General features: G+C 47.5%; 1 protein-coding gene across 2 annotated transcripts in view; it reads left to right on the forward strand.

The window, feature by feature from the left end:
• The window catches only part of LOC113997943 (WT1 interacting protein), an 82,485-nt gene that overhangs the window by 37,799 nt on the left and 17,954 nt on the right, over positions 1 to 26,732 (forward strand). The window contains exons 1-2 of one of the 2 annotated variants that reach the window (XM_039383682.1): positions 8,744 to 8,912; positions 21,819 to 21,886. Coding sequence is in view for 1 of the 2 variants with exons in the window: in XM_027740187.2 (XP_027595988.1) it covers positions 21,819 to 21,886 (68 nt within the window). In the remaining variant the exon portion in view is untranslated. Of the gene's footprint in view, positions 1 to 8,743; positions 8,913 to 21,818; positions 21,887 to 26,732 lie in introns of those variants that run through there. The other variant, XM_027740187.2, reaches the window with a different exon arrangement.

The following is a 26,732-nucleotide window of genomic DNA, read 5'->3' on the forward strand; positions in this document are numbered from 1 at the left end:
TTGGGTACTGATTGGTAGAAGAGTGTTTTCTTTCTCTTGATCCCTGGTTAGTCTGATAATACCCCAGGCTTTAGAAGAACAAAAACAATGGGATGGGAAAAGGGTCATCAGAAGTGTTTGAGATGGGATCACAGTTTGAGCTGGAAGGGACCCGCAGTCATTGGGTCCAGCTCTTGAGAGAATGGCCCATACAGGGATCACACCCACAACCTTGGTGTTGTTAGCACCATGCTCTGACCATCTCCTTTATTTAGAATTTATTTAATTGGGTTTTATATTTTGGGAGGCACTTTGTAGTTTCTCTGCATTGCTGTCTGTTATCCCAGGTAGCTCTGGCCCAGCAGGGCACTGCTCTATGTGCTGGGCTTTAGATAGACCAGTGCTGTGGCCCTTCTGCAGACTCTACTGCTGGAGGAGGTGTTGTGTCAGGAGATGTTTTCAATTCTGTGACTACTTTAAATTAAGTTAGTTCAGCTCTAGGAGAGAACCTGGTTTTTTGGGGGTGGCTCATCAGATTGGCCTTACTTCCATGGGCACATCTCAGATACTTGAAGATGCATGTGTTTAAAGCTGTCTTGGTTGTGGGGGGTGTGTATAGCATAGAGTGTCACTCTCCACGTCTCTGAGGGCTGCTGTGGCTGTGGTAGCTGGAGGCTGATGCCCAGGGAAGGGTGATGGTGATGGGGAGCTGACCAAAGGGAACTGCGAAACATTTCCACTCCCTGTTCCTGATGGTCAGAGGGCATGTGATCAGGAGTTGTCTGGTGGTTTGTCTCTGTCTCCTTGTTTCCTTGAAAGGTTGTAATTGCATTCTGCTATTAATGATTCCAGCATGAAATGTGTGGCATTTGATGGTTATTTTAATTGGTGGGGGTTGCCTGGCAACTAATGACAGAAACTTTTCTCTGTGTTGATGGACTGACCATGGATGTTTTCCTTCCACAATATTTCTGTATTCATAATGTGAAACCAATCACTGACGGCACCTGTGATCCTTTCAGGGCTTGGAAAACACATAAAGTACAAAAACCACGCTCTAATTAACAAGGTTTCTGCCTCTGTTTTTTATTTCTGTAAATAAAAACAGAGAGAGAGAACTTGCACAGTTTTGTGGGTTTGAAATGTCACCTCTTTCCTCATGTAACAAGATTTGCTAAAATTTCCTTGTCAGTGTTTATTATCTGCAGGTCTCAATTGTCTTATCTGGAACCCACATCTCTTGGGTGTTCAGTCTTTCCTTTAATTCTTTTTTTCTTCTTTTCTTGCCTTCCCCTCTACCCATTTAAAATGTTTTTTGGAACACACTTCATTTTCTCCAAAAGAATAAACTCCCCTGGGCTTCTGTTGAGTTCATCTCTCAAAGGGGAAGAAATCCAGATAATCCAGAACAGAGCACAGGCAAGTCACTGGCATTACCAACAGATGTTTCTGTTTCCCATTTCCAGGTTCTGTAATTTTTAAGTGTTACCTAAAAACAAAGGGGGAAAACAGGTGGAAGGGAAAAGTGAAGAAGAGAGTGAGTGAAAGGAGAAGCACAGGGTTGGCTTCCTGTAATTTTAATGACCTAAGTTTCTGCTCTATGTTGTCCCAGTGTATTTTGCAAAGTGCCTAATCTATGCTTTAGTGATGTCCTTGATCTTTACTCATCTGAAAACTAAACCTGCAAACTCTGAAATAATTTCTTTTTAATATAGATCATCATCACTTCTTCAAGAGTAAATCTATTCTATCTCCACACTTGCCAGATAATCAGTGTTGTCCTTCAGCACTCAGTAAATCTGTTTTTTCACCCACAACCAACTGATCATTTCTTTCCTGGGGCCTGTCTCAGTAAATTTTGTGACAGCCACAAACCTGTCCCTGTACACAAACATGTTCAGGCTCCCATGTGTTTAGCCTGCCCTATGGCCACGGATCACCTGGATACTCTGCTGTCATTTGGGGGAACCTCCACCTTTCCCTTGTCCTGCCCTTGGGTGACCTCACCCTGGACAGACCCAGAGTGTGCTCTGTGGGCCACCACTACCTGATGGTTTCCCTGGTGTGTTGGAAGGATTGAACTTCAGTTTTTGATGCATCCTCTGTGAAGATTTCCATCTCCCAGGGGTTCTCTTTTCCCTTCTTTCTGCCTGCATTTGCTCTGGCCTGTGCCTGCTCTGATACTGAAGAATTCAGACTTACTGTTATTTCTGTGTGGGCATCTTTTGTTTTTAATCTCCAACAAGCACAATGGATTTCTTTAGTCAAGATCTTATCTGCATGTCAGTACCTTTTTCTCCAGAAAATAGGGAGCTTGTCTTCTTGCCTTTGGCACTGTTTGAAATCTTATTTTACCCTGGTACTTTCCCATTTTGATTTGTTTTGCATATCTTAGGCTTTTCATGGATCCCTGAGTTCCCAGGGTCTAAGGACTCCAAACTGTTGGCAGTTCATCATCCCCATATCAAGGAGGTGAGATTATACCACTTTGCAGCCATGGCAACTTCAGTCTGCCCTTTCTCACCAGCAAAGCTCTTTTCCATACTTCCAGATGGTTTTCTGTTCTTATTCCTGTTACCTGTTTTCTGTCTCCAGTCTTGGTCTTGTTGTGTCCCTTCCCTGTGCCAGTGCAGTGACAGGACCTCTCCTCTCCTGCCAGGCCACACAGCACCTCTCAGTCCAGCTCTGCAAGTCCTGCCTAACAAGGTCAGGAGCTCTTGGCAAAGGACAAGGTGTGAAGAGGAAATCTGGTTTTGTTGCTTCTGTTATCTTCATCCTCCTGTGCTCTCTGACAGGACTCTCTTTGCACCTGGTGCACGTCCAGGCTGGGTTACAAACTCAGCCTTAACAGTAATTCTTGTTTACTGCTTATTTCGAGGGAAACATGTCTGTGTGGCCTGAAAACACACTGAAGTTCCACATCAGAAAGCAGCCTGGGATTTACCTTACAAATTCATTTTACAGATCAAGGTTTTCACTGCTACTCTTCACCTTAAGGATGCTTTTACCTCTTGTGGGCCTAGAAAAGCTGTTTCCCATAACAATCCTGCCACGTACAAAACAAAATAAAAGATTCATTTTTTTTTTTGCTAAAGTTTGTCTTCACACTTATACACAGTGGCAGCAAACTTTAGCATTCTGTCTCTCAGGCTTCCTCCTGGCAGAGGGTATTGGCAAAGGACCAAATTGGCAAAGAGAACAAATTCTTAGAGGACTGATGGGTTGGTGGCCACCAAGGGGTAGATCAGCCCTGTGAGTCAGAGGATGGGGTTTTAATCCACTTGCCACAGGGTTCCTTGTCCCCTTGGGCAGATCACTCAGCCTGTCTGCCTTGGCCCATGTGGACATAATTCTTGTCACCTCCCTCACATGGGTGACACCATGCTGCTTTCATTAATACTTTGAAATTATGTGGAGATCCTGAGGTCAAAGAACTGGGGAAGTGAGAAGTTCTATAAATCAGTAAGTAATTATTGTAATATCACAAATAGAGGCATTTGCTGGAGGAAACACTTGCAGTGTCTGGCAGCCATACAGCTGCTGCAGCATGCTACTGAAACTAATTACTTACTCAAATAATGTGTATTTACAGTTTATGGGGGACCATTTTTAGGATTATATGTCATTAAATACATGGACTAATGTAACATTTTAAAAAGACTGCTTTCCCAGCACTGCTCCCCAGAGCCCTGAGTGCCTGGGCCACGTCAATAACGTTCCCATTCCTCTGTCCAAGCCCAGTGTTGTGTTTTTAATTTATTTTCAGTATCCAAGGAATGCTGTCTCCAGTATTCTGAGGACTCTGAGTCGGATGTGAGACACAAATGCACCAGAGAAGCTTATCAGAGAACCAGGCTTGGCAGGAATCCTACATAAACAACCAGGCATTTTTCCTGCTTGAAATGAGGGGGCTCGGGAGGATTGGCCGACTGCAGCTGCAGTGGGCTGGCCTTGGGCACCAAGGAAAGTGCTTTGCTGACCCCTGGTATTTACATGACCTGAATGCTTTGCCTGCTTATAAACTTACTGGTATAGAATGACCAGCTTGGTCCTGGTAAATTGACTTCTACAGGTCAGAGTTATTTACCAGCAGTGGATGTTTTCTCCTACCCTTGGACTTCTCAGGAAATTTTAGTTTGGTTTTAACTCAGGTAACGAAGAGCTCTTGTTCCCACCCACTCTTCTCTGTTCCTTAAAACACAGCACAGGAAGAAACTCAGTAAATTTGATCTTGGCCAGAAAGCTTTTTTTTTTCCCCTCTTCCAATAAATATCTCATTTCCTGAAAATCCTGCCTTTGACCAGAGCTTCTGCTGGGACTTTTTAGATTTATCATCTCTCATGGCCAAATCCAGTTTCAGTTAGTGCTGAAGTACTCCTGACTTTGTGGAGAGCAGTGTGAGCTCTTAGCTGGGCAGCAGGACCTTCACACTGACATCACTGCTGTGGTTTGCCCCAGGTGAGCCACTTCCCTGTGGCTATATAAAAAGCAGGTAGTTTTGCAATATTGCTTTGATTATGAACACCATGCCAGAAAATTTAGGGAATTATTTTATGGTTTTACTGTGAAATTCTTAGTATTTTACCGGCGTGAAACCTGTACGTGGATGCCCTGCACTGAACCGACACAAAAATCTTCAGGGTTGTAAACTGGATCCCACAGTCTTGAGTTAGGTACAGTAAATGCTTTCTAAAAACAAACCTGAAGCAGCAGCCCCCTGCTGTGCCTCTGGTGGCCGGGGCCCAGCCCAGCTGTGTCACTGCTTCTCCATTTCTGGGGTTGTTGGCTCCGTGGGGCAGTTCCCAGGTATCGGATGGGGCACAGGTGGGCAGCCAGCAGAGATCCTGTGACAGACACACTGTGGTGTTGGGGTGTGACTGGAAATGGTGTTGGGCTGGTGGGGGGACAGCAGGCTGAGGCTGGTACACATGGCCTGTCTCCTTGCCTTGCTCACCAGCTCCCCTGGCTCAACATCCAAATTAATGAGAATTCCCTTCTTCAAGTGGTGGAGGAGGCAGGAGTGTGATAACATAGGTATAGTTCTGTGTTCCTTGCCTCTCCAAACATCCCAGCAGGCTCAAGGCATGTGAGGAGGGGTTCCTCTGGGAATGGTGTTGAGCATTTGTTGGACACTTGGTCCTCTTGTTCCTCTTCTCATGGACATTTAGTGCTTGTGAACAGGTTCGTGTCGTGTGGTCCTGGGCCAGAATAACCCCCTACCATCGTTTGGGGTAGTGGGTGCTCAGGGGCTTCAGCATTTCACCCCCAACATTGCTGTTCTGAGTGATAAACGACCGCCCTGCAAGCTGGAATGGCAAAGGGCATTTGGGTCTTGGAGCCGTGTCCCACACAGCTGTGTGACAGGTGAAGGTTTGGCTTAGTGTGTTTTTGTTTGTGTGTGACATGACTAGAGAGGTCTGGGAGCCTGCTGGAGGCAGGAAGTGTTGTTTATATCCTCAAAGCATCTTCTGCCCAGTGGTTTAGCAAGTGCTCTGGTCACCTCGTGCTGTTTGAGAGGAGAACCTGGGGCAGGAGGGGGCAGGGGCAGCTGGTGACAGTCGTGGCCTCTGCGATGGGGTTTAAACCCCACAGTAAACTCGGTTGTTTGTGAGCTCACTGGGGCCTTGCAAAGTCATCCCCAAAGTCCCCCATGAGCAGTTGCTGCCTTGTGGTGTTTGGGGCAGGCTTGGAGAACCAGGTTTAAGTCCCACTGAGACCCTCCCTTCCCTCTGCCCACTCATCCCATGGAGTGCAGGTGGCACAGCAGTGCTGGGTGCTCAGCCAGGGGGTCCCTCGCTGCTCTGTGCACTGTCCTGCTGCTTTTTATCTTCACAGACTCCCTCTAGAGATGCACAAACCCCTGTATTCCTTCCTGTTCACAGCCCCACACAACCTTATCCTCACCTCCATATCTGCTGGTCCTGCTCCTCCCCTGTGACCCAGCTGGTCAGTCCCTGGCAGTGCATCATCCCCTGCCTGCTCCCGCTGTCCAGCTCCTGCAGCCCAGCCTGGGGCAGGCAGGCAGCCTACGGGGCTGGGGAAGGGCCTTCCAGCAGTGCTCCCTGCTCTGGATGCCCCCTTAGGCTTCCTGCTTTCTCCTCCTCTCCCCCAGCCCCCAAGCTGAGTTTCTTGCCTAAAACCTTCCAGCCTTAACTCTTTGTTTGCCAAACTCCTGTGAACTTGCACTGTGTTTGGAGTAGTAGCAACAAAAGTGAATGGTGAGCTAGGCAAGAAAAAGGCAAAGAATTGGAGGAGAGACCCTTTTAAAGTATGTTTGTAAGAAGCAGCAGCAGTGGCTGGTGGGTTCAGCAGGGCTGACTCGGCTGTGCAGGGACTCTGTGCCAGCACACAGCCACTCATACCTGCAGCTCTTTTAACTGTGCCTGTACAGAGTGAAAGGCATCTAAATTAAGTGCATATTTAAAAGCAGGAATGCATTTAGGAATCATTCTTGATCCCTGACTGTTATGTCTCAATGGTTGTCTGTCAATGTGTTGTAAAACACAAATGTGCTGTGTCTTGACATTAAATGAGATACAGTGACAGAAGCTCAGTACACATCACTCCCCTGGCTGCCTGGGTGCTCTGCACTGTCACTCTTCCAATTGTGTTCCCTGCAAAACTTTTCCTGGAAATAGAGCAAATAACTGCACTGAGTGAGTCAGTGGATTACCAACTGTAGGAACCATGGCAGTGTAAATTCAGACCCATGGAAACAATTTGCTGAATCAGTATTAACAGTCCAGTGGTCTCTAGAGCAGCAGTCTCCAAAGTGGGGTCCACACACCCCACAGAGTGTTCAAGATGGTCCTTTAGGGTGCAGGAAGAAAATACTTCCCTAGTAGATGTATATAATTTATAAATATACACATCCTGAGGGTGCATGTGCAAACATTATTTATTGGTAGGGGAGCACCATCAAAAACGTTTGGACACCACCATTCTAGAGGAAGAAAACCTAAAGAATACAGAGCCAGCAGGACCTGTTCTGCTGATTGCACGAGTTATTTAACAAAGGAGAATGTATACACTTGGGAAAATGAGGTTGGAAATCATCTACTTAAATTCTTAAGAAAGCATGTAGGTGAGAGCCAGAGATCATGTTTTCTAAACCTTGTTTTTGAACAGATGTTATTTTTTTTGTTGCCCTGGTTAAATTCAAGTAGCAAATCATCCCTGTTGTTATGACTGTGCTATTCCAGGCCATGAGGCTGGTTCAGGGAGAGGGGCTGGTGCTGCTCTCCCACAAGTCTTGTGGTGTTCAGCTGATGCTGATGGAGATAATTTGGTGTCAACACACAGAGGTGTCACACACCCAGCTGGCACATCCACACAGTGCCTGCACACTGAAAGCTGGGGGAGGCTCCTCTGAGAGTCGTGCAGAGCGGAAAATTGTCCTTTATCAGTGGAGCTCTGCAGCTGATCCTGTGCAGTTCTGAGTGATTAACTTTGGGGGTCACAGCAGTCAGTACGTTTGGGGTTTGTGGTTTGCTAGATAGCTACTTTTTCATATTTGCTTCTAGAGCCTTTTCCCCCAAGCCCAAACGCTGGGCTAGTGAACAGGATGTGCCAAACCCAAAAACCAGGGGAAATGGAAAGAAATAACCAGATTTGATAAGAGCATGGCTGAAGGCAGAGGTTTGCACTGTCTCAGTCACCACTGGCTGGAGTGGTGAGCTGATGTCTCATGCCGGGTAGAGAAGAGAGGAAGGAAGTGGATTTAGTAGAAAATTGATTGCATCTACTTGGGCCCTTTCCAGCTAAATTCTGAGTTAAGTACATTCATCCTGAACTAATCGTTGGTTGCGGAGCATTGGCTGAAATCTCACATACTTCTTAAAAGGAAAGCTAAGCATTAAAGGAACAATATCCTTATTGTACCTGAGTGCCAAAAGAAGTGAGTGTACTGTCAGGAGCTGTACCTATCCAGCTCTCTGGCTTGAAAGCTGCTTGTGGGTTTAGTACTAATGTGACCTGTTGCAGGAAGCTGTGGTTAGTCCACCACAAAATATCAAGGACAGCCCAGGGAGGCTGATCTCTGATTACATTTCAAATTGGTTGAGCAAATCCCAGTTCATTCAGTTCATTCAGTACAATAACTGAAAATTTTCAGTCTTGTTTACAGCAAAGCATACTGGAATATTGTCTAAAACACATATCTAAAGTCCTAGCAAGGTTTTGTTCCAAGTCACACAGGATAAATCTGAAGTAATTATTAACATCAGTATAATTGTTCACTAGTGCGAGCAAGAGAAGAGTTGTTCTCTGTGCAGGACTTTCACATTTACTGCTAAATAATCTAAACCCAAAGAATGTGCTTCAAAACTGGCAGATGCTTTAATACTTTGCCATTCTGTGAGTATTATTTCTTCAGTCTGTACTAACCTTTCTAAGCTGCCTTGGCACTTCTGGACCCAAGGACCACTCCCTGACACATTCTTCCATTGTCCCATGAAGAAAAGAGTTACAGTTGTTGCTCAAGATGCCATCTCTAGTGTTATAGGTTATAAATCTGAGAGAGAAATTTTTCTTTCCCTGCTTCCCTGTAAGAGAAACAGAGTTCGAATAGGGAAGGGGGAAGGGGATGAATTAGCCTTACAAAAGGAATGGCTGGCCAGGCTGCATTCCATGCTAATGGCCCATCAGTGCTGGAGTGAGGGGGGAAGGTTTTGGAGATTTGGGGAGCTGGCCGTCCGGACAGTTCTCTCACCGGGACGGAGACAGAGACTGTATCTGGGCATTTCTGGAGGAAAAGCCCGGGAGCCAGTTTTTCTGGTTCTTTCGTCCTGGTGAGGCCTGACCACCGGCCCTGCGCCGCCACCGCCTCGCGACTCCCGCCGGGACCGGCTCGTTGGTTTTCTTCTTGTCATCGGAGAGGTCTGTGCTCGCTGGGAGAGGAGGGGAGAGCCTTGGAACACCGTCATCTGGGAACAGTGAGTCCCGTAGGGATGAGCTGCTTTCCCTTCTGCCTTTCTCCCACTGGGGAAGGGTCTCCGTTCTCCGAGCCCCCGCAGGGCCCAGCAGCGCCCTGCCCGCCACGGTGAGGGCTGCTGAGGGACAGGGAATTCATCCAGACTTGGGGTTGTTGGGATTTTTCTAGGACTGCTGTCTAGTTTTTTTTGTGTTCTGTTACTGTTTTTGCTAACATACATATATCTTTTAATAAAGGGTTGTTATTTCTTCTGGTTTTTCCACACTTCCTCGATTAAAACCCCTTAATTTTGAATTTACAATTGCTGAGAGAGAGAACTTTGGTCTATCTCATAACTCATCCTCTTTAGTAAACATTCCAGTCTCATCAGACTGTGGCATCTAGGCACTGTGGATCTCAGCAATCTATTGCAAAGATTTGTCTCGAGGGAAGGAGAACTGAGCACTGTGAGCTTCATTTCAGCAACACACGGGTGCCATTGGTGTGTTGGCTGCTGAACCCTTTGTGGATGTGACTCAAACCAAGCCTTGCTGGCATGTTTAGGTTCAGCAGCAGTGCCCTTTGATGCTGTTCTCATTGGGGTGCTGACTCATGTGGTGTTACTGGGAGGAAGACAGCGAACTGTGCAAATCCATTCTTGTTTTTCTGAGATGCCGCAGAAGATGGTTTAGGGAAATTGCTCATCTCCCTTGAGGCTCTTGCATGTTGCCACAGGACTGGGCTGTGTCCACTCCTTTTGTTCAGCATGCTGCTGTGTGTGTTGGGAGAGGTGATGCTGCGGCTCAGTGTGTGCAGAGATGACATCCAGCAGCCTGGCTGCCGCTCCTGCTCTTGGTCCCATTTCTGTTCATCTGCTGCAGAGCCTGGCTAAGCTGGGGCTTTTAGTTGAGGCTGAACTTGAATGAAGAAGAGAACAATGACTTGCAGGGAAGAACCTGGTAGCAGCTGAGGGGTCTGTAGTACCCCCAGTTCAACAAGTTTGCCCAGCTTTTGCTACTTGTTTGTCAGGTGGGTTCTTGCCCTGCTCTGATGTCCAGGTGGCACTAGGGACCAAATACCATTTTTATTTCTTTTTTTCTCTCCTTCCTTTGGTCTTACCGGAATACAGTGTCTTTTTCTTCTGGATGTATTCCCATAGAAATTCCCTCCTATTGCATGTTAGAGTAGTTCACCCCTCACAAAGGCTTCTATTGACTTGGGGTAGTACAGAACTCAGGAGGTTGGTCCTGTCTCCTGCAGGGACCTCAGGCACAGAGGGTGGACTTTCAGTCAGGGACTCTCCACTCCACCTGTGTGTGCCCACTCCTGTGCTGTGCAAAGAAGACCTGAGCAGAGTCTCAGAATGCTGCTGGATAAAAACAGCAGTTGTGCCAGAGATCTGCATCCCCTTCATGTCCAGGTGCAGCTGGAGGCTGGAGTGTCAGGCTTTGACTTACAGAGCTCTTTGGGCTGGGGGGTGACTGCGGGGGCTGCCGTGTCCTGTGTTCTTCAGGATGCAACAGAAGCTTGAGATCAGCGGAGGTTTAAAACAAACAAAAGGGAATGTTTCCTACAATGCACAGGGAAGTCGTGGGACTCACTGCCAGAGGGACAGCATGGAGGCCAAGAGTATAAATGATCTCATGGAGGAATTAGACAAATTAAAGAAGGATTGGTCCGGGGAGGCTATTAAACATAATAGTTATGATGCAACCTGTGGTGCAGGAAGGCCTTAAGTGCTGGCTGCTGGAAGCTGAGAGGTTATTCTTGGGAACACTTGGGCCTGTGTGAACCCTGTTTGCAATTCTCTTTCCCAGTGAACTTGCACTCCTGGCTGGAGCTGGAGGCAGGACACCACACTGGATGGATCCCTGTTGCTGACATTGGTTCTTACTGGAGCTTGAGTGAGAACACCCACAATGGGTAGAGGCCAGCAAGGCTCAGGGAGGTTGTGTCCTGCCTGGAGGTCAGGAGGGCTTGGGCTGGAATAGGCTGCAGTTTGGTGGTGGATTTACTCTGCCATAGGCTGGCACTGGGATGCTGGGAGAGTATGATAAGACAAGTGCTCTTTTAAATCCTGGCTTACAAGGCAGCAGCTGGAAAAGTGGAATTCTGTGCTGATAACAAGCAGGGTCTGTCATGGAATGCTGAAAGCTTCCCACAGTGGAAGCTACCTTGGGAGAAGAGCTGTACCTCTGCCCTCCCAGCTTGCCAAGTGGTGGGAAGGCCTCTCATGGTTTTTACCCAGTGGTCTGTGTTGCTCTGCCCTTGTTCTCCACTTTTAATTTTCTTTTTCATTTTTAAACCCAGCCCTGGGGTGAAAAAAATTAAATTGAGGTACATTTGGAGCTTTATTTTACATTTTCTTGTTAGTGTGACTGCATGCTGGCTTATTAAGTAATATATTTTAAGATATATGTTAATATATTGGCCCAAAATAGCTATTAGATTGATGCAAGCAGTTGTATTTCTGTTTTTAAATATATACTTGGCGTACGTTTTTGCAAGTTCATTTTTAACATAAGTTCTTCTCTTAGAGCTCTGTGGAAATAATTTATGTGTTAACCCTGAAATTGATGGGTGGTGTGGGATAGAATAAATATGTAAGTGGGACAGAAAGGAAACATCTGCCAATTTTAACTTTTGCAAATTATATGGAAGCTTGAAAGTATCCGCTAAGTTTATAATACAGTCTGCACAGGAAGGCTTTGCCAGAGTACCAGAGGTCAGAGATCGTCTCGTCTCTGCAGCTTTAAGCAACCTCTTGGTTAAATAACCTGACTGAAGAGGAGGAGGAGAGAGAAAGGAAGAGAATTCCACAGTGGAGTAAACATGGTACAGAGATTATGGATACCCTGCCAAGAAAGGTGGAGTTTTCCAGCAAGGTGTAACAGAAGATATCAGCCATCCATCCTCATATTCCTGCTGGAGGTTGACAGCCTCAGTCCTGCAGAGGGGCTGGGGCACAAATGTGCCCTCCACGACCTCCCCACCCAGTCTGGGCTGTGGTGGGGGGAGTGCTGGGGGTGCTCAGAGGAGACACATCACCTGCCCCAGGGCAGGGGCTGGCAGCAAAGGCTGGGTAGGAAGGGGTTTGTTCCCTTCAGTGCCTCACTGACACGAGGCAAAACCCTCAGGAAGATACTGAAGTTTTTCATTTTGACATCATGGCAGGTTAAGGTGAACTGCAGAGGGGAGTCTAGAGTTTACCTTGGGCTACAAACATGTCAGAATAATAAACACTCACATTTTCATCTGGATTTTACCACAGGTTAGTGAGTGCACAGCAAAGACCGACGTTTTCCTGGCCGAGATGGTACCTTGGGGCAGGTCTGCAGCTCCTGTGGGTTGTGGTGAGCTCAGGATGCTCTCAGGGTTTCCCCAGCTCCTGGCTCAGCCCAGGGAGGTGTGTGGGGCAGGAGCTGGCACGAGGCTGCCGTGCTGGAGAGGTGGCACAGAGCAGTGCAGAGCCTGGATAACAGCCCAGGAATGGAAATGATAATTGTATTACACAAGAGTGTGCTTTTGTGAGAGTCCACGTAAGAGCTGGGCAACGGTAATGGGGAGGAAAAAGGAGTTAACTACCATCTGCCTGCCCAGGGCAGACTTGAGATGGAGAGTGAGAGTGAATGCTGACTTTGTGACCACGGTTAATTTGCACTGAAAAGCTCTGTTTTGGTGTACAAATATGAATTAGTATAGGAACTTAAACTATAGAGTAATTTCCAATTATTAATTTGAAAACAATTTATTTTAAATGATAATTTAAATTATCATTTTAAACCATTTTTATGCTTTCCCCACATCAGTATTTTTTGAAAGTGAATCTCCTAATCTCTAAAGTGTTTGTTCATATCTTCTTGTGTCTGTCTACCTGATGATAATAATTGATTAGCATTTGTTCACAGACTCTGAATACTCTTTCCTGAAAGAACCTATGTAAAGGGAGAAAACAATACACATCCTGTACTCCACCTTCATAGGCCTCCAGCATACGATGCCACCTTTTGTTTGCAAGAGTTTAAATTTCAAATAAAATCCCAGCATTCTTTTGAAAAAAAGGAAAGGGCCTCTCCCCTGCTTAGATTGTCAAATCCCAGACTAGCCCGGAATTGAATAGGCCAAGTCAGTGACCTCAGGCAGAAAGAATGTTGGTTATTTACGTAGGGCTTCTGCTATTTTAGCAGCAAACCTTTTCTTCTGAAAAGACAATGTATACTGTTTGGTGTTTATGGCCAAGTAAAAAGCTTGTACATTTGAGATTTGCATCGTAATAGCCTCGTAACTCAATATACAGCATCCTCAAAAATAGCAGTGCAGGGCTCTGTTTTGTCTTAGCTGGTGCAGGTCTTTTAGAGGCTTTTACAAAAGTTCTCTGAAAAACCGACCTTAAGATTCAGCTGCTTATATGTTTGCTTTGGTGGCTTTTTTTTTCTCTTTCCCCGGAGTTTTGCTTTTTTTCAAAACCTAAAATTGCACGTGGTTTCTTTAGGAGCTATCAGGCCAAGTGCTCAAAATATTTTGATGCATCTCAAGCTAAGCTGTGCCTGCAGCTTGAAACCAGGAAAACGTGTGAGTGTGTGTGTGTGCAATTCAGACACCGAGCATTTTTCCTGGAATAATGGGGGATCTTTACAGGCATTCTGGCCTGGTGGATGAGCCTGCAATTCCAAATGGTTTTTAAAGTGTGCCTTTCTCAATAGATCGTAACCATGAGGAGCTATTGTGTGAGTAAAGCACACATTTAGGATCCAATCCTGCATTCCTTAAAGTCAATGGGAGTCTGAGCGTGAAAGGAATGCAGGATTGGGTCCTGAAACAGGGGAGCAAAACTGTGTGCCAGATTGCTTTGAAAAGAAGAATACAGCACATCCACAGTAGCCACTTTTTAGTGTTTCAGATTTCAAACGGTTGGAGTCTGTGAGAAGTGGCTTCTGCCAACATGCAGTATCTTCTATTCAAAGGAATTTGGCATTGGGTTTTTCTCCCCCCCCCCCCCCATCTTAAAAACCCTGAAAGCCCTAGAAATTCACCCCTTTTTTCACAAAGCCTGAGCACTGGGGAGGGGAGGGGGCCGTGGCGGTGGGGGATGGAAGTTTCTCCAAGCCCAGGGGCTGGGCTGGGCTCAGTCCCCTCCTCACAGCCCCTTCCCACCAGAGACCCTGCTCTGCCCCGGCCATGGCAGCAGCTCCACTGCGGGACCCCCTCACCAAGAGGTTGTGCTCGGTGGCTTTGTGTGAGTCCTCAGGAGACTGAGAAGAAAAATTTAATTAACAGTTACAGAGGGGCTGAAGCAGCTCTGGGTTCACCCCGTTCTCAAGTGGGTGGAGTGACAGAAACCCTGTGTAAAGAAAACCTATGGGCAGAGGGAGGGATGGGAACTGTGGGCCCAAACTCACAGATGAGTAAAGGAGGAATGGTAACAAATAAAGAAGAAGTGTTGGGAGCTTTTGTTTTCTTTTGGCACATCTTTAATTCCTGGGCAGGCAAACCTACTCTGCTGAAAGGGAACAGCTCTCCTGGGTGAAATTCTGCATCTGGTTTAGCTAGAGGTGACTGGGCAGAGGAGGTAGCAGAGGTGGGTTGTTATTGCTTAATGTTTTCGATGATTTATTCTGTGTTTGTAAAACTTGGTATTTCTCTTGAAGTTTCGGATCCTGGAACCTTCTGGTGACTTAAAGTTTAGCTTCCACTGTTCAGAAATAGCAGCTGTCGAACCTGGGGGCGTTGTGGAGAGCAGGTTTGGGTTCTGGAGACTTCATTTGCCCTTCAGCTTTTGGGCTGTGTGTGTCCCAGTTTCTCAGTCATTAGACAGTGTCACACAGGTGCTCTTCAGAGGGATAGTCACCCCTTGCATGGCAGAAAAGCTGCAGCCTGTGCCAGAGGCTGCTGTGAGGCTGTGGAGAGTGGTGCCACCGTGGTGTCTTGGGCAGGGCATTTGGGAGGTCACCCTGCACCGCCTGCCCTGTGCGGGCTCAGCGCTGGGCATCATCCCACAGCATTTGGGAGCATGGGCAGCCCGTGGATGGCACCACAGACCAGCTCAGAATCGGAACAGCCCCACAGCAAGAGCCCCAGGGGGCTTTGCAAAGCAAAACTCCCGGGCTTGGCTCGGTAAAGTTTGCGTTTCCATTGAGCAGTGATGGAGACCGTGGCCACAGCAGAAGCATTTGCTCAGCCCAGGCCACCTCGTGTCTGGTTTTACTTGTATAGGGCTTTGGGCCAATCCATGGGAATTTCCCTTCACTGCTGCGTTTGCTAGGAAATATCTGAGCACTTTGGGAAATATCTGAGCAAGTGTTGTTGCACATGAATCCTGTGTGTGCGTTGCCATGTCGCTGCAGCCTGAACACTTTGGGAGACTGTCACTTAAGGTGGCAAATGAGACCAGCGATGGTGCTGGTGTCGCATCAGCCACTACAGAGATGGTGTCTGGAGCAGTTAACAAGCAATTAGGTCCATGTTTAATATTGCTAACTAAAACAGATAGGCACAGTTCTTTGGTCAGCCAGGCATGAAGAGCCCGGGCTGCCGCGCTCAGAAAGCTGTGCGGGTCGTGGACCAGAGAGATTCTCACTGAAATGTCCTGTTTAGCCTTTGAACTGACAGTTCATAAAATAAGAGGGGTGAGAAATCTCGAGGAGGGAAGCAATGTGGTACAGTTTTTTCCTCCAGAAAGAGCTGATAGAGGAGGATGCTGTGTATGTGTGTTGCTGCTGTGAGACAAGCCAGGAGCTCCCGGGTGCCCCTTTCCCAGCAGGAGCAGGGCATGGCTGTGCTGGGGGCTCAGACAAGCCCTGGCACAGAGCAGGTACAGCCACCCTGCCTTGTCCTGCCCTTGAGGAAGGAGCAGTCCCAGAGCCCAGCTCTGTGTTACCCAGGCGTGTCCCCAGCCAACAGCAATGGCAGCTACTGAGTAATATTCCATAGCTTGAGCTGTTCAGACTGTTAATTAGCTCTGCTCTAATGAATTTCTTATCTTTAGCAGTGATACCTACAGCTGAACTCTTGCATTGCACTCCGTATGGGGGGGTTTAATTACATTTTGTGATTGAAATAGAATCCTCTTGTTCCACACAGCTGTAACATCAGAAATAACAGGGACATTATTAGTCATCTTGCTTTTGTCCCCTCTAACACTGAAACGTTCCTGCATTAAGTTGTGAGAAGAGGCACATAACATCTTGAATATCAGAAGATGGTGTGGTTTTTTCAGCGTGCTGGGAGTCCCGGGGACACACCGGGCATTCTCTGGGAGGCAGGGCTGGAGCTGCAGCATTCCCATTATGTCAGAGGGGAGCTGTTTGTGTTTGAGTAGCGTCAGGCACTGAGACAATGCAGGCTTCTCACAGGAACTTGCTGAAACTACAGTACTAGTAAATCGTGATTGTTACCAAACAGTTGTGTGTTTTTAATCATCAAAGTCCTTAAAATATTATAATAATGCTTTGGCACTTTTCAACTTCAAAGCATGCTGGAAACAGTAATTAGATCTAATGACCATGCTGTGACAGCGAGACATTGCTATCTCCTGTCTTCCAAAGGCGGGGGTGTCAGCCCCTGATGCAGTTGCATCATCCTGTGTGAGACAGGAGATGTGCCACTGAAGACTCTGTGACGTGACAAACTTCCCTCCCCACAGGCAAATACCCACAGCCAGCAGGGGCAGGGAGGGCTTGGAAGATGCTTTTAAGCTGGAGGCGGGGGCAGGACACTTCCAGTGCTCTTTGGGAGCCCCTCCTCAAGAACGGAAAACCTGGGCTGATTCACGGTTTGTTCCATGGGGGCCTGGAGCACCTTTTGAAACAGCACTGGAGAAAGGTTTCACCCCATCTTGTCTTCCTGGCTGGTGTGTTTTCACCACACAGTGGGCTGTTGCAGAGGCTGGAGAGAATAGTTGTGGACAGCCTGTGTCAGCCTGTGTCATTTTTCCTTTTCCAAGACGAATCTTTGAGTTGAGCCCTTCAATAAAGCAACAGCTCTCCCATTCCTTCCTTTTAGTTTGCAACGTGTAGGAGATAAAAATTTTGCAGGAAGTAGGATTTTGCAGGAAGTTGGTAGATACATTTAAACACCAGAGACTCATAAACTGGTTAAATGTGAAAACCGATGTTAAAAACCTAGAGGTGATTCTGCTTTTATATTTTTAAAGCTCCAAAAGCCTGCATTCTTTTGGATGTTTGTCATGTTGGTTACAAACACCAATTTTGATCGGTCTTTGGGACAGAGTCATTTCTAGCTTGTATTTTATTATGTACTAGATTATCTACGTGAATCTTTGTAGTGTTTGCTGGAGCATTTGTGAGGTCTGTGCCTCCCACGTGAGGTGGTGGAACCCCCTTATCCTGGTGCTCACTGCCCCTCAAGGGGGTGGGTGTCAGCCAAGAAATACGTTACTTGCAGCAGGCATTTGTCCCTGTGAGTGCAGTTGTCCCTGTGAGTGCATAAGCTTCATTTTGTACAGTAAAACAAGACTGAGAAGCACTCAGGGAAAAAAAGGGAGTTCCCTGTAAGGGTTGGGGTTGGGTCCCTGCGCAGACGCTGCAAGGCTCGGTGTCTCTGCCCGTCTCAGAGTACCCCCAAGCATTCCTGGCCAAGCTGCTGCTCCTCTGGCCGGGTGTGAAGCATCATCCCTGCTGCTGTTGGGAACTGGTCTGACAGGGAGGACACACCGAGGAGGGCACCCAGAGCAGGAGGAGGAAGCCAGGGCAGTGTCAGTGAAACCCCACGCTGCTGGGCTGCTCGTTACCGCTGCTCATTGTTATTGTAATGAGCCACCGGCAAGTTGCATCAGGTTTTGTCAGAAACTCTTGACTTTTTTTGTTTCAATATTATGAAAGCAAATAGTAACCAGGCTTGGCTAGACTCAGTCATTCAGAGGAAAGCCAAGCAGCAGGTCCTGTGTGCCAGCGGGCAGGATGATATTATCTCCTGTGGCTGGCCAGGTGCTTTGTTCAGCTGGATGAAGGAACATCAGGGGGGTTTTAACTTGTAATCTGTGCCAAACTGATAATAGTGGGTTTACAGCTACGTGGAACAGGCTGGTGCTGTGCAGGCCCCTGAGTTATCCAGGACCTTGAGAGGTGAACTCCTTTGTGCAGTGCCTCGAGCTCGGGGCAGGTACCCCAACCTGAGGTGTTGCACCCATCCTGGTGCATGGCTGCTCTGGGCTGGGGCCCCAGCACTGCCTCTCCTTGGGATTCCTGTCTCCCTGGCTGCAGCTGCCAGCACTTCCCTCTGGATTGCAGTTTTCACTCCGAGTGTGGTGTTTGACTGTGTTCAGTGTTGGCGTTTAGCAAACTCTTCTGGACGGCGAGGGGGACGTGGGCTTTTGTCTTTATTTCTAAAATGCAGAATGAAAAAGCCAATATAGGCATCCACAGCAGCTGTTTGAGTGATAAACTTGCTGTTTCTTGGTTTTGAGATAACTGTTGTACTATCCCTGAATGAAATTCTTCTAAGGTGAAAGGTCTGTCAATCTTATTAATCATTGCTAATGATAGTCATTATCATGTGAGCAAGCTGCTTGCCTGCTTTATGAGTTTAGGCAAGTCTGTTCCCTAATAAGTATCTCGGTTTTTTTAGCTGGAAAATGGGGAAAACAGTATTTCCCTCAGTTTTGACAGGTGGTGTGCTGGGAGTGCTCTGTAGGGCAGAGGTCTCAGGCTTGTAGGATGGGCTGGGAATGGGGCTCACGGGGCTGGTGTGGAGGCTCCTGGCTGGGCTTGGGCTCAGGTGGGTCCGTGTCACAGGGCAATCAGCTGCCAAACCCATCTGATATCAGAAGTCTGAGAGCCACTCCAAAACATCAGGTTTGCCTTGTTTGCTCTGGGTCAGAGGCTTCCCACTTCATCCCAGTCCAGGAAAGCTCTGACCCCCCTGGCTCCTGCCGGTGATGCTTTGCTAAGGAAACAACGGGAGCAGAATTTGGGCCATTCCGATCAGCCTCAGCACTGCCAGGCTCTGCACACTGGGATACAGATCCTCCTGCACCTTCTGCTGACCCTCCCCATATGTCTCAGTTTAATGAGACTGAAGAGTTTTGCTAAGGAGGATGAGTTGTGAGGAAGACCAAGCTCCTCCTTCTAAGCACTTGTAAATCCAAAATTAAGAGGCTCCAGTTGAGGAAGTGTGGAGAAAGAAAAAATAACAGCCCCTTATGAATGGATATATGTGTATTGGCAGAACAACAAAAGAACACAAAAAACAACCAAACAATAATCCTGTATCCAAAAGTCCCCTTCAAAAAGGAAACAGTTCGATACTTTCCATCCTTTGGCGCAGTTCTAACCACGATCAGCAGGGGTTCGGCTCTGCTGGGCTCTGGCGGTCGCTCCCTGACGGCCCTGGTGTGTGGGAGAAGCCAAAATGGAGATTCCCCCCCACCAAGAAGGGGAAGAAGGGGGAAAAGGAGCTCTTCCCACGAAACTCACACTGTCTGCAGCTGGCTGTGGCCGGGAATTCCCCCTTTCATCCATGGTCAGACGTCACTGCCAACACGGGAGCGGAGGAGGGAGAGGGCGACCTCCTCCCCAAAAGGTTCCTCTGCAGGTGGGTCAAACCTCTCCCATGAAATCCAAGCAGGTCCGGGCTGGGGGCAGAGCAGGGTGCAGGAAAACAGGGGCAAGCCAGGGCCAGAAACAGCCAGATGAGCAGGCCGAGAACAAAGTGAACCTTGGACCCCTCCAACACACACCTTGCCTGAGTTAAGGCAGAAGTGAAATGCCTCCTGTTTCCCAGGAGAGAAGGAAAAAAACCCTCCTCACCCCTCCCCACAGTCTCAGGAGGGCCATCAGCTCAGAATGCAGGCCTGCTAGTTAGTTCTTTGTGTGGATCAATCACCCGAGGCAAACCCTTTCCCTCTCCCCCATTCAACATCTTTCTTTTACAGCAGGGAAAGAAAAATTCCCTGCTTGGCTGTTTAGAACAAGTAAACCTATGACAGGATATCAGAGCGTTCCTGTCCTGCACAGATCCTTCCAGGAACGGGCTTTGGGATTTGTCCCTAACTACCTCTGCTGCTTCCAGCCACAGTGGGGTGTGGTGAGGGGGGTGGCCAGCACTCCCTCACCTGACCAAACACCCTGGCAGGTGTGTGTGAGCACGATGGCACTGCTGCACCATGCAAGGCCCTGCCTGGGGGCAGCCACTTCGTGCCCACCATCTAAAGTCGTGTTCCAGGGCTGGGCTCGACACCGACAGTGTGTCCTTTAAAAAGCCATTTTGGCCTCTTTCCCTTTCTTCCTTCCATTCCATGTGCTTTTACCTTTCACTGGAGAGGTTCAAAACCAGCTTGGATAAGCAGGAGGGAAGTTCTAGAGGTGGTTGCTCCTGCATCAGTCGAGAGAGGCCCCATGACCCCCTGATTGCTGTCCCAGCCCTGTGCCTCGTTTGGTGGATGGCACAGATTTACCCAAGGCTCTCAGAGGAGATAAACATGTTGCCCACACCACGAGGCTCCTGGTCCCCACCAAAGCTACCAGGCAGCTGGAAAGACAAACAAGGGCTGACTCCACCTACCAGCAGTATGGAGACAGCAGCCCGTGAGATCAACAGCCCAAGAATGTGCACACAAAAGAAGCATTTCCCTGGGCCACGACAGTAAAACCACCAGACAGCCACATGCAGCATGTGACTTCCCAGAGCATCAGCCCAGATCCCAACTTCTCTGTGCCACACGCTGTTTCCCAGGGTCGGATCGCAGTGGCAACGTGTCAAAGGCACTTTCAAGCACTGAAAATTAATCACATTTTCCTCCACATTGTTTATGGAAACGGTGGAAAGCACTCCTGCCCCTCAGCACTGGCCAGCTGGCTCAGCCCGCTGGCCCTCGGAGTCCAACCCTCCTGGAGGTTGTGGTGGTTATGGTGGAGCTGGAGGAGATGTCCAGGCTCACTCTGTGGGTGGAGCTTTGGCAGTGACCTGGAGGGGCCATCTGTTGACCTGTGGGTTCCCTGGCTCCGTGTCCCTGCCAGCACATCCCTGTGCCATCTGCCTGGCAGGGCTGCACAGGGCTGGGGAGAGCACCCACTGCCTGGGAGTTTGGCCAGTGGGACCCTGGCACAGTGGGCGTAAGGTGAGCTGGGCTGAGTGTGTTTTGCCCTCTCCCTGTGTGGTGTTACACTGGCAGAACAACGTTGCTTTCAGCAGAGCAGCTCTGGTCAGACAGCTCTGATCTGCTGCATCTGAAACCTGGTGGGGCTTGGTGGTTCTTGTATTCCTGGCTTTAATCCTTTTTGTTGGGACTCTCTGGAGTCTGCTGTGCAGTTCTTTGCTGTAAAGGGAGCCATCAGTTAATTAATGACCATCACAGGCTTTGTCAGTAGAGTTCCACAAGGGCTAATGAGATGGCAAATGTCAAAACTGGAATACAAAATGTCTTGTTTTCAGTGTGATTTTCCTGCCCTTCCCTCCATCATGTGTGCCTTGTACTGCTTTAGTGTCTCAGGAAGCTGCTGTGGCATTGATGATTAATATTTCTAAGGGTGGCAGGAACATCCATATGCAGTGTCCCTTGCTTGGTCCTTTGGAGACAGACATGCTGCTGATGGCAGTGGTTGTGTGCCCACTGGGATTTTACCTGCCAAGAAAATTGTCTCAATTTGCAAAGGAGTCTTTTTCCCCAAATTATTTTTGGGTTTAGATTTGAAGTTTCCCAGGAACTTCTGTCAGCTGGGTTCCATAACCTGCACTTGGAGGTAATATTTAGATGATACCTGAGGCAAGGTTTGGTGCCTGATTTGGTAAGGCAGGATAGAACCCAGAGCTTGACCCTCACCCCTGTCTCTGGATGGGACCCTCTGGAGAGGAGAGGGGCTAGGAACAGACCCCACAGACAGGCACTGAAGGATGTGCTTTTCACTTCACATCCTGAACAACTGGGTTTGGGGATGGAGCACAAAATTCTGACGGTCCTGTGTTTAAACAGGGAGAAGACTACGAGGAAAAGCATTCTACAATGTCAATGGCAAGGTGTACTGTGAAGAAGACTTCCTAGTAAGTAAGATTTCAGGCATTTTTTTATTATTTCTAAACCAAAGCAGTGTTTTATATTAACTTGTTTGCTTTGAGAGATGGTTTTGTGATGTGGGGCCTCCTGCCAGTGGTGGAATTGGGAATCCTCTACCCCTGACTCCACAGCAGCAGGATCAGACCCTGGGTTTGAAGTGGTGGCTGTAAAACCAAGTACATAACTGTCTATAAGCCATCCCAAAGTGTAAATTATGAGAATAAACACTGGAGCTGCTCAAGCCTGGGACTTGAACTGCAGCCACAGAGCCTGGGCTGCCAAGCTCCAAGTGAAACATCTGGGGAATACCAATCCTAACAGGAGGGAGCTGGTCCTGCCGGGAGCACGGAGTGGCTTTGTGCAGGCACAGCTTAACCCCTGCTCTGCTCCCAGGGCTGGGGCTGGGCTGGGATTAGCTGAGAACTGTTGGCCACAGAGGGACAACTGTTCTCTCCATGATTTACTTCAGTAGAGACTAAGTCATGAAGAGAAAAATGATGCTTGTGGCTGAGCTGTGTTGTTCCAAAATAAAACATTTGAGCAGTTCAGGGTGAGGATTGTGCAGTGCACAGAAATGGTTTGATAAGTGGCAGACCATTTAGAATTAAGATGAAGAGGGACAGCATGGCAGGGAATTGCAATTAGAGAGCAATGATATATTATGGCTTAGAGGAAGATGAATTGGAGAGTCAGTATGTTTAATTTATGCCACCTCAGTTATTGAAATACCATTAATTTAGAAGCTTAGATCTTACAGAACAACTTTCCATTTCTAATGAATATATGATCGTGCTTTTTGCAAAGGAATTATTCAAAGTATATCCCACAACAAAACTGGTAGTTCAGAGAGTGCAAATGCCTTTCTCATCAATGCAATCCATAAAAATCATGGAAATTCCTACATATTTGCCTTCATGCATAACACTTTTACTCACAGCCTGCCTGTGAGCTGGAGCCCGTTGGAAAAAAACAAACTGTATTTCGTGCAGAAAATAAGTTTCTTGTGATAACTGGAACTTGTTACTGTTTTTCTTGCATTCTGGAGAGAAAAGTATTTTTTCTTCCTTGCTTTTTTTCAGCTCTTTCTTTCCTGTGTTTCTGCAGAAGCACAGGGTGAGGGACAGGAGGTGGAGTGTGAGAGGGAGGGGCTCAAACCTTTGAGATTTTTAATTTGAACTGTGTAGGAATGTACTTTCCTCATGATCAAAACCTTTTATCCAGACTTAATGACATGATTGTTGTTATTAGCTTGTAATTTCAGCCTGAACACGAGAATTTTAAATCTAAAAATCTTAATCTTTTGGAGAACATTCAGTTTTCATGGGATGTGGGGAACCTCTTTAGCTCTTGAACATGTTCTGTTGTGGGCTTCTGAAGGGAGATACTTGCAGTGATTTTCCCAAAAAACTGAGATTAAAGGCCTGATAGGAATAAACTTTCTGCAAGTTAGGGAACTGTTGGGACATTTAGGACACGGATTTAAAAGCCCAAACCTCCCACAGGTGTGTTTTAGCAGGTTCCCAGTAGCACAGAGGGAGGGGGAGAGGAGGACCAAGGGACTCACTGCTGTGTAAGGCAGCAGGAGAAATCAAATCCTGCCATTGTCCCTGCTCCTGCTCAGCTCACTGCTTCTTCTCTCAGCTCCCCGAGCAAATGTCATAGCAAGAATACTAGGAATTGTGTTGTTTCACTAATAAAATAAAACAGTTTTGCCTGTTTTAGAGTTCTGTGGACAGAGAGAGCTCAAAGTTTTTCTCTAAGTTGAAAAGGCCACAAAGTTGCCATTAAAAAGGAAATTATTTTTACTACTTTATCTTCCCAGGTCTTGCTCCTGACAACTTGGAAATCCCAATCCTCTCTAAAAAGAGATATTTTCAGTCCAAAGCAGGTGGCCAAATGCTTTTTTCTGTATAACTGAGGATTTCAATCTCTGCGGTGACTCCAAATCTTTGTGCAGCTTCCCTGGAGTGCAGCAGGATTCCCTGCTGACAGTATGGGAGTGGGATGTTAGGGAAGTTAAGCAGGGGGATAAGAAAAAGGTTATTTTAATTTGGGAGTGTAAACAGAGTCAGCCTACCAGCATTATAATTCTATTTATGCTGAGACAGTGCTGCCTGCTGTTGATGTCCTCACTCTTTCTTGGCTTTAGTTTGTCTGGGAGTTGATCAGGAGAATTAGATGCTCCGGTAGGTTTGAGAGCATGGGCACAGCTCTGTGGATTTGCAGCCCCACAGTTTGTGACCAGGTTATTTCAAGTGTGACGCAAACATAGTAGGAATTAAAAAGCAGAGCAGCCTCAGACATTTTGGGCAGGAGGTGCGGTGCTGTCACCAGGGACCTTGGGGAAAGCCAGGGAATAATGGCCTGTGTGTTCCTGGTCGGGTTTGCAACAGCCTCAGGATCTTTCCATGGATTCCCGGGGACAGCCAGGTGTGAGGAGTCGATGGTTCCTTGCTCACAGTCCCCCCAAAGCAGCAGAGGTGGGAATGAGCCCCTTGTGTGCCCTCCCAGCGGGAGGAATCCCGAAGCTGCTGGCAGATGTACTGTACATGGGGATGGGTGGTGGTGGCTGGAGCCTCCCTGGAACCTGGAGCAGAGCCTGGGCCCTTCCCAGGGAGGGCTGTCATTCCAGCAGAGCTCTGTCCATCCCCACTGCTGCCTCTGGCTGTCCCATTTATCGCTGCAGGTGCTTCTTCCCCACAATCCCTGGGGTCACACCGGGAACGTCCTGTGGGCCAGGCCAGGCCAGACACAGAGACTTTGGGGCTGCAATGGGGAGCACGTGAACAATGATGGGCAGGAAAGCTGAACTGGTTCTTGAGGTGAACCAATGTAGGAAATTTTAGGGAAGAACGGATATTATTTATGGGTGTCTTCCTATTGTAGCTGTTGGAAATGCTTAACATCCTATAGATGTCAGTATTTTATTTCTCCTGCAATGCTGCTGTTTGCTGTGCCAGACCAGCTCCTGCTGGAGCAGCCTCCAGAGCTGTGGTTCCTATGGGATACCTGGGTCTTTTAATTCCCACTCACTCAAGACAGATCAGCTCTTCCTCTCGATCAAAGGTGGCACATGGAATTCACTGCAGTATCAGGTGTGATCCTGGAGGCCAAGACCTTGAGAAGCCATCTTCTGATCCTTTCAAATGTTTGGCACTTGTAAGGGCAGGGCTCACCCTCCTTGGCTGAAGTGTCCCCTCAAGGTTCAGCACAGTGCTGGGGCAGCTGCTCCATGTGAGTCTCTTCCACCCCAGAAGCTTTTGCACTTCAGCAAAATCCCGTGAAATCCTGTGCAGGTCTCATTTTCGAAGAGCACAGTCGTCACTTAAAGCACCGCGAGTGCCCGAGAGCTTTGGCTTCCACGTGTTCCCAAAAAATCAGTCTGTAACACGTGACCTACAAGCCAAGCACTCCAAATCTACCCCTTGCTTGGAAAAGCACTTTCGGTTTGTGGCCCAAAGCTGTGAGTGACATGTGGATGTGACTCATGATGAGCAGTTGGCACCGTGCAGCCCAAGGCACAGACACCCTGCAATAGCCACGAGGGACATTCTTCCAGCAAATAGCTTTCCCACATGTTTGCTCTTACTGAGGGCACAGATCATCTGTCTCTGAACCAGGCAGCCTATTGTGCTCATTCTTTCCAGGTGTTCCAAGTTTTTAGAGCCACTTGTGGAGTTGTAGATGGGGAAGGGATGCCACATAACCTGGTTGTCCTCGTGGTGCAGGCCTTGGATGTATGGGGCTGGGAACGGAGGGGTGAGGCTGGGAATCCACACACCTGGAGGACATGGAACACCTCTACCTTCTGAGGTTTTTTTTGTCAGCCTCCTGCTTCCAACCCTGATCAGCTGCACATTCTCTCAGTGCTTAAACCCAGGCCATTCCGACTGAACGTTCTGAATGAATCAGATTTCAAAAAATAAACCCACGGGTAATTCCACTTCTGCCTAAGCATGGCACAGCCACTGCCCAATCTGTGCCGTTTCCAGGAGGACACTCAGTGTGAGGAGCAAAAAGAACAAACACAACCCCCCAAACTTTGCTTTGCTTTGCTTTAGCTCCAGGGAAGATCCAGTTACTCCTTTACACGCCACCTTAAGGTAGCAAGTCCAGCAATACCCAAGTGTTGCCCCAGCTCTGTTAGGATGGTTATTTCATGAAAGGAAATAAAACAAATGACAGTTTAATCCTTTCCTGAAAGCTCTTCAGACACAGATGGCTAACTAGCCATAACAGAGACACTGTTCCTGGTGAAGTGAACAAAAAATAAATGCCTTACTGTATAATAAATAATCCCAGTCAGATGTTCCTGTTTCATTTTGTTGATAAATTGCTCCATAATCACGGGTGAAGGAAAAATAGCTCAATAATTTTGTCTTTCCTTTTCAATGCTTAAATATCATGTAAAGAAATTTAAAAGAAATTACTGTTTTTCTTGGCAGAAAAGACTTTTAAAATGTCACCAAAGCAGCCTGAATCTTAGATCTATTATCTATCTATTTTTCTTTTTTTTCCCCCCTTTTTGATAGGCTTTTGCTTTTTCTCCTGAGGTAATGAACATTATTGAGTGGGGGTCCAGTAGAGGTTAAGAAATGAGGGAATTTCCCTCGAGGGAGGAGATGAGAGGGAAAATGAACCTTGTGACAGATGTTACATTGCTTAATGCACTACTGGAAGACACTCAGATGCTCTGGAAATAACCTATTAAAGACACCACAAGCTGCAGTGCACAGCATATTAAGGTCATCCAAAACTTCTCCTTTTAAGATGTTTTCTTTCACTCTCTTATATATAACTTTGCAAAATTTAATGATTTAGGCTGAACTTCTT

The sequence above is a fragment of the Pipra filicauda genome, unplaced genomic scaffold, assembly GCF_003945595.2.
Source record: "Pipra filicauda isolate LSUMZ 115617 unplaced genomic scaffold, ASM394559v2 scaffold31_size4109673_pilon, whole genome shotgun sequence".
NCBI classification, from domain to species: domain Eukaryota; kingdom Metazoa; phylum Chordata; class Aves; order Passeriformes; family Pipridae; genus Pipra; species Pipra filicauda.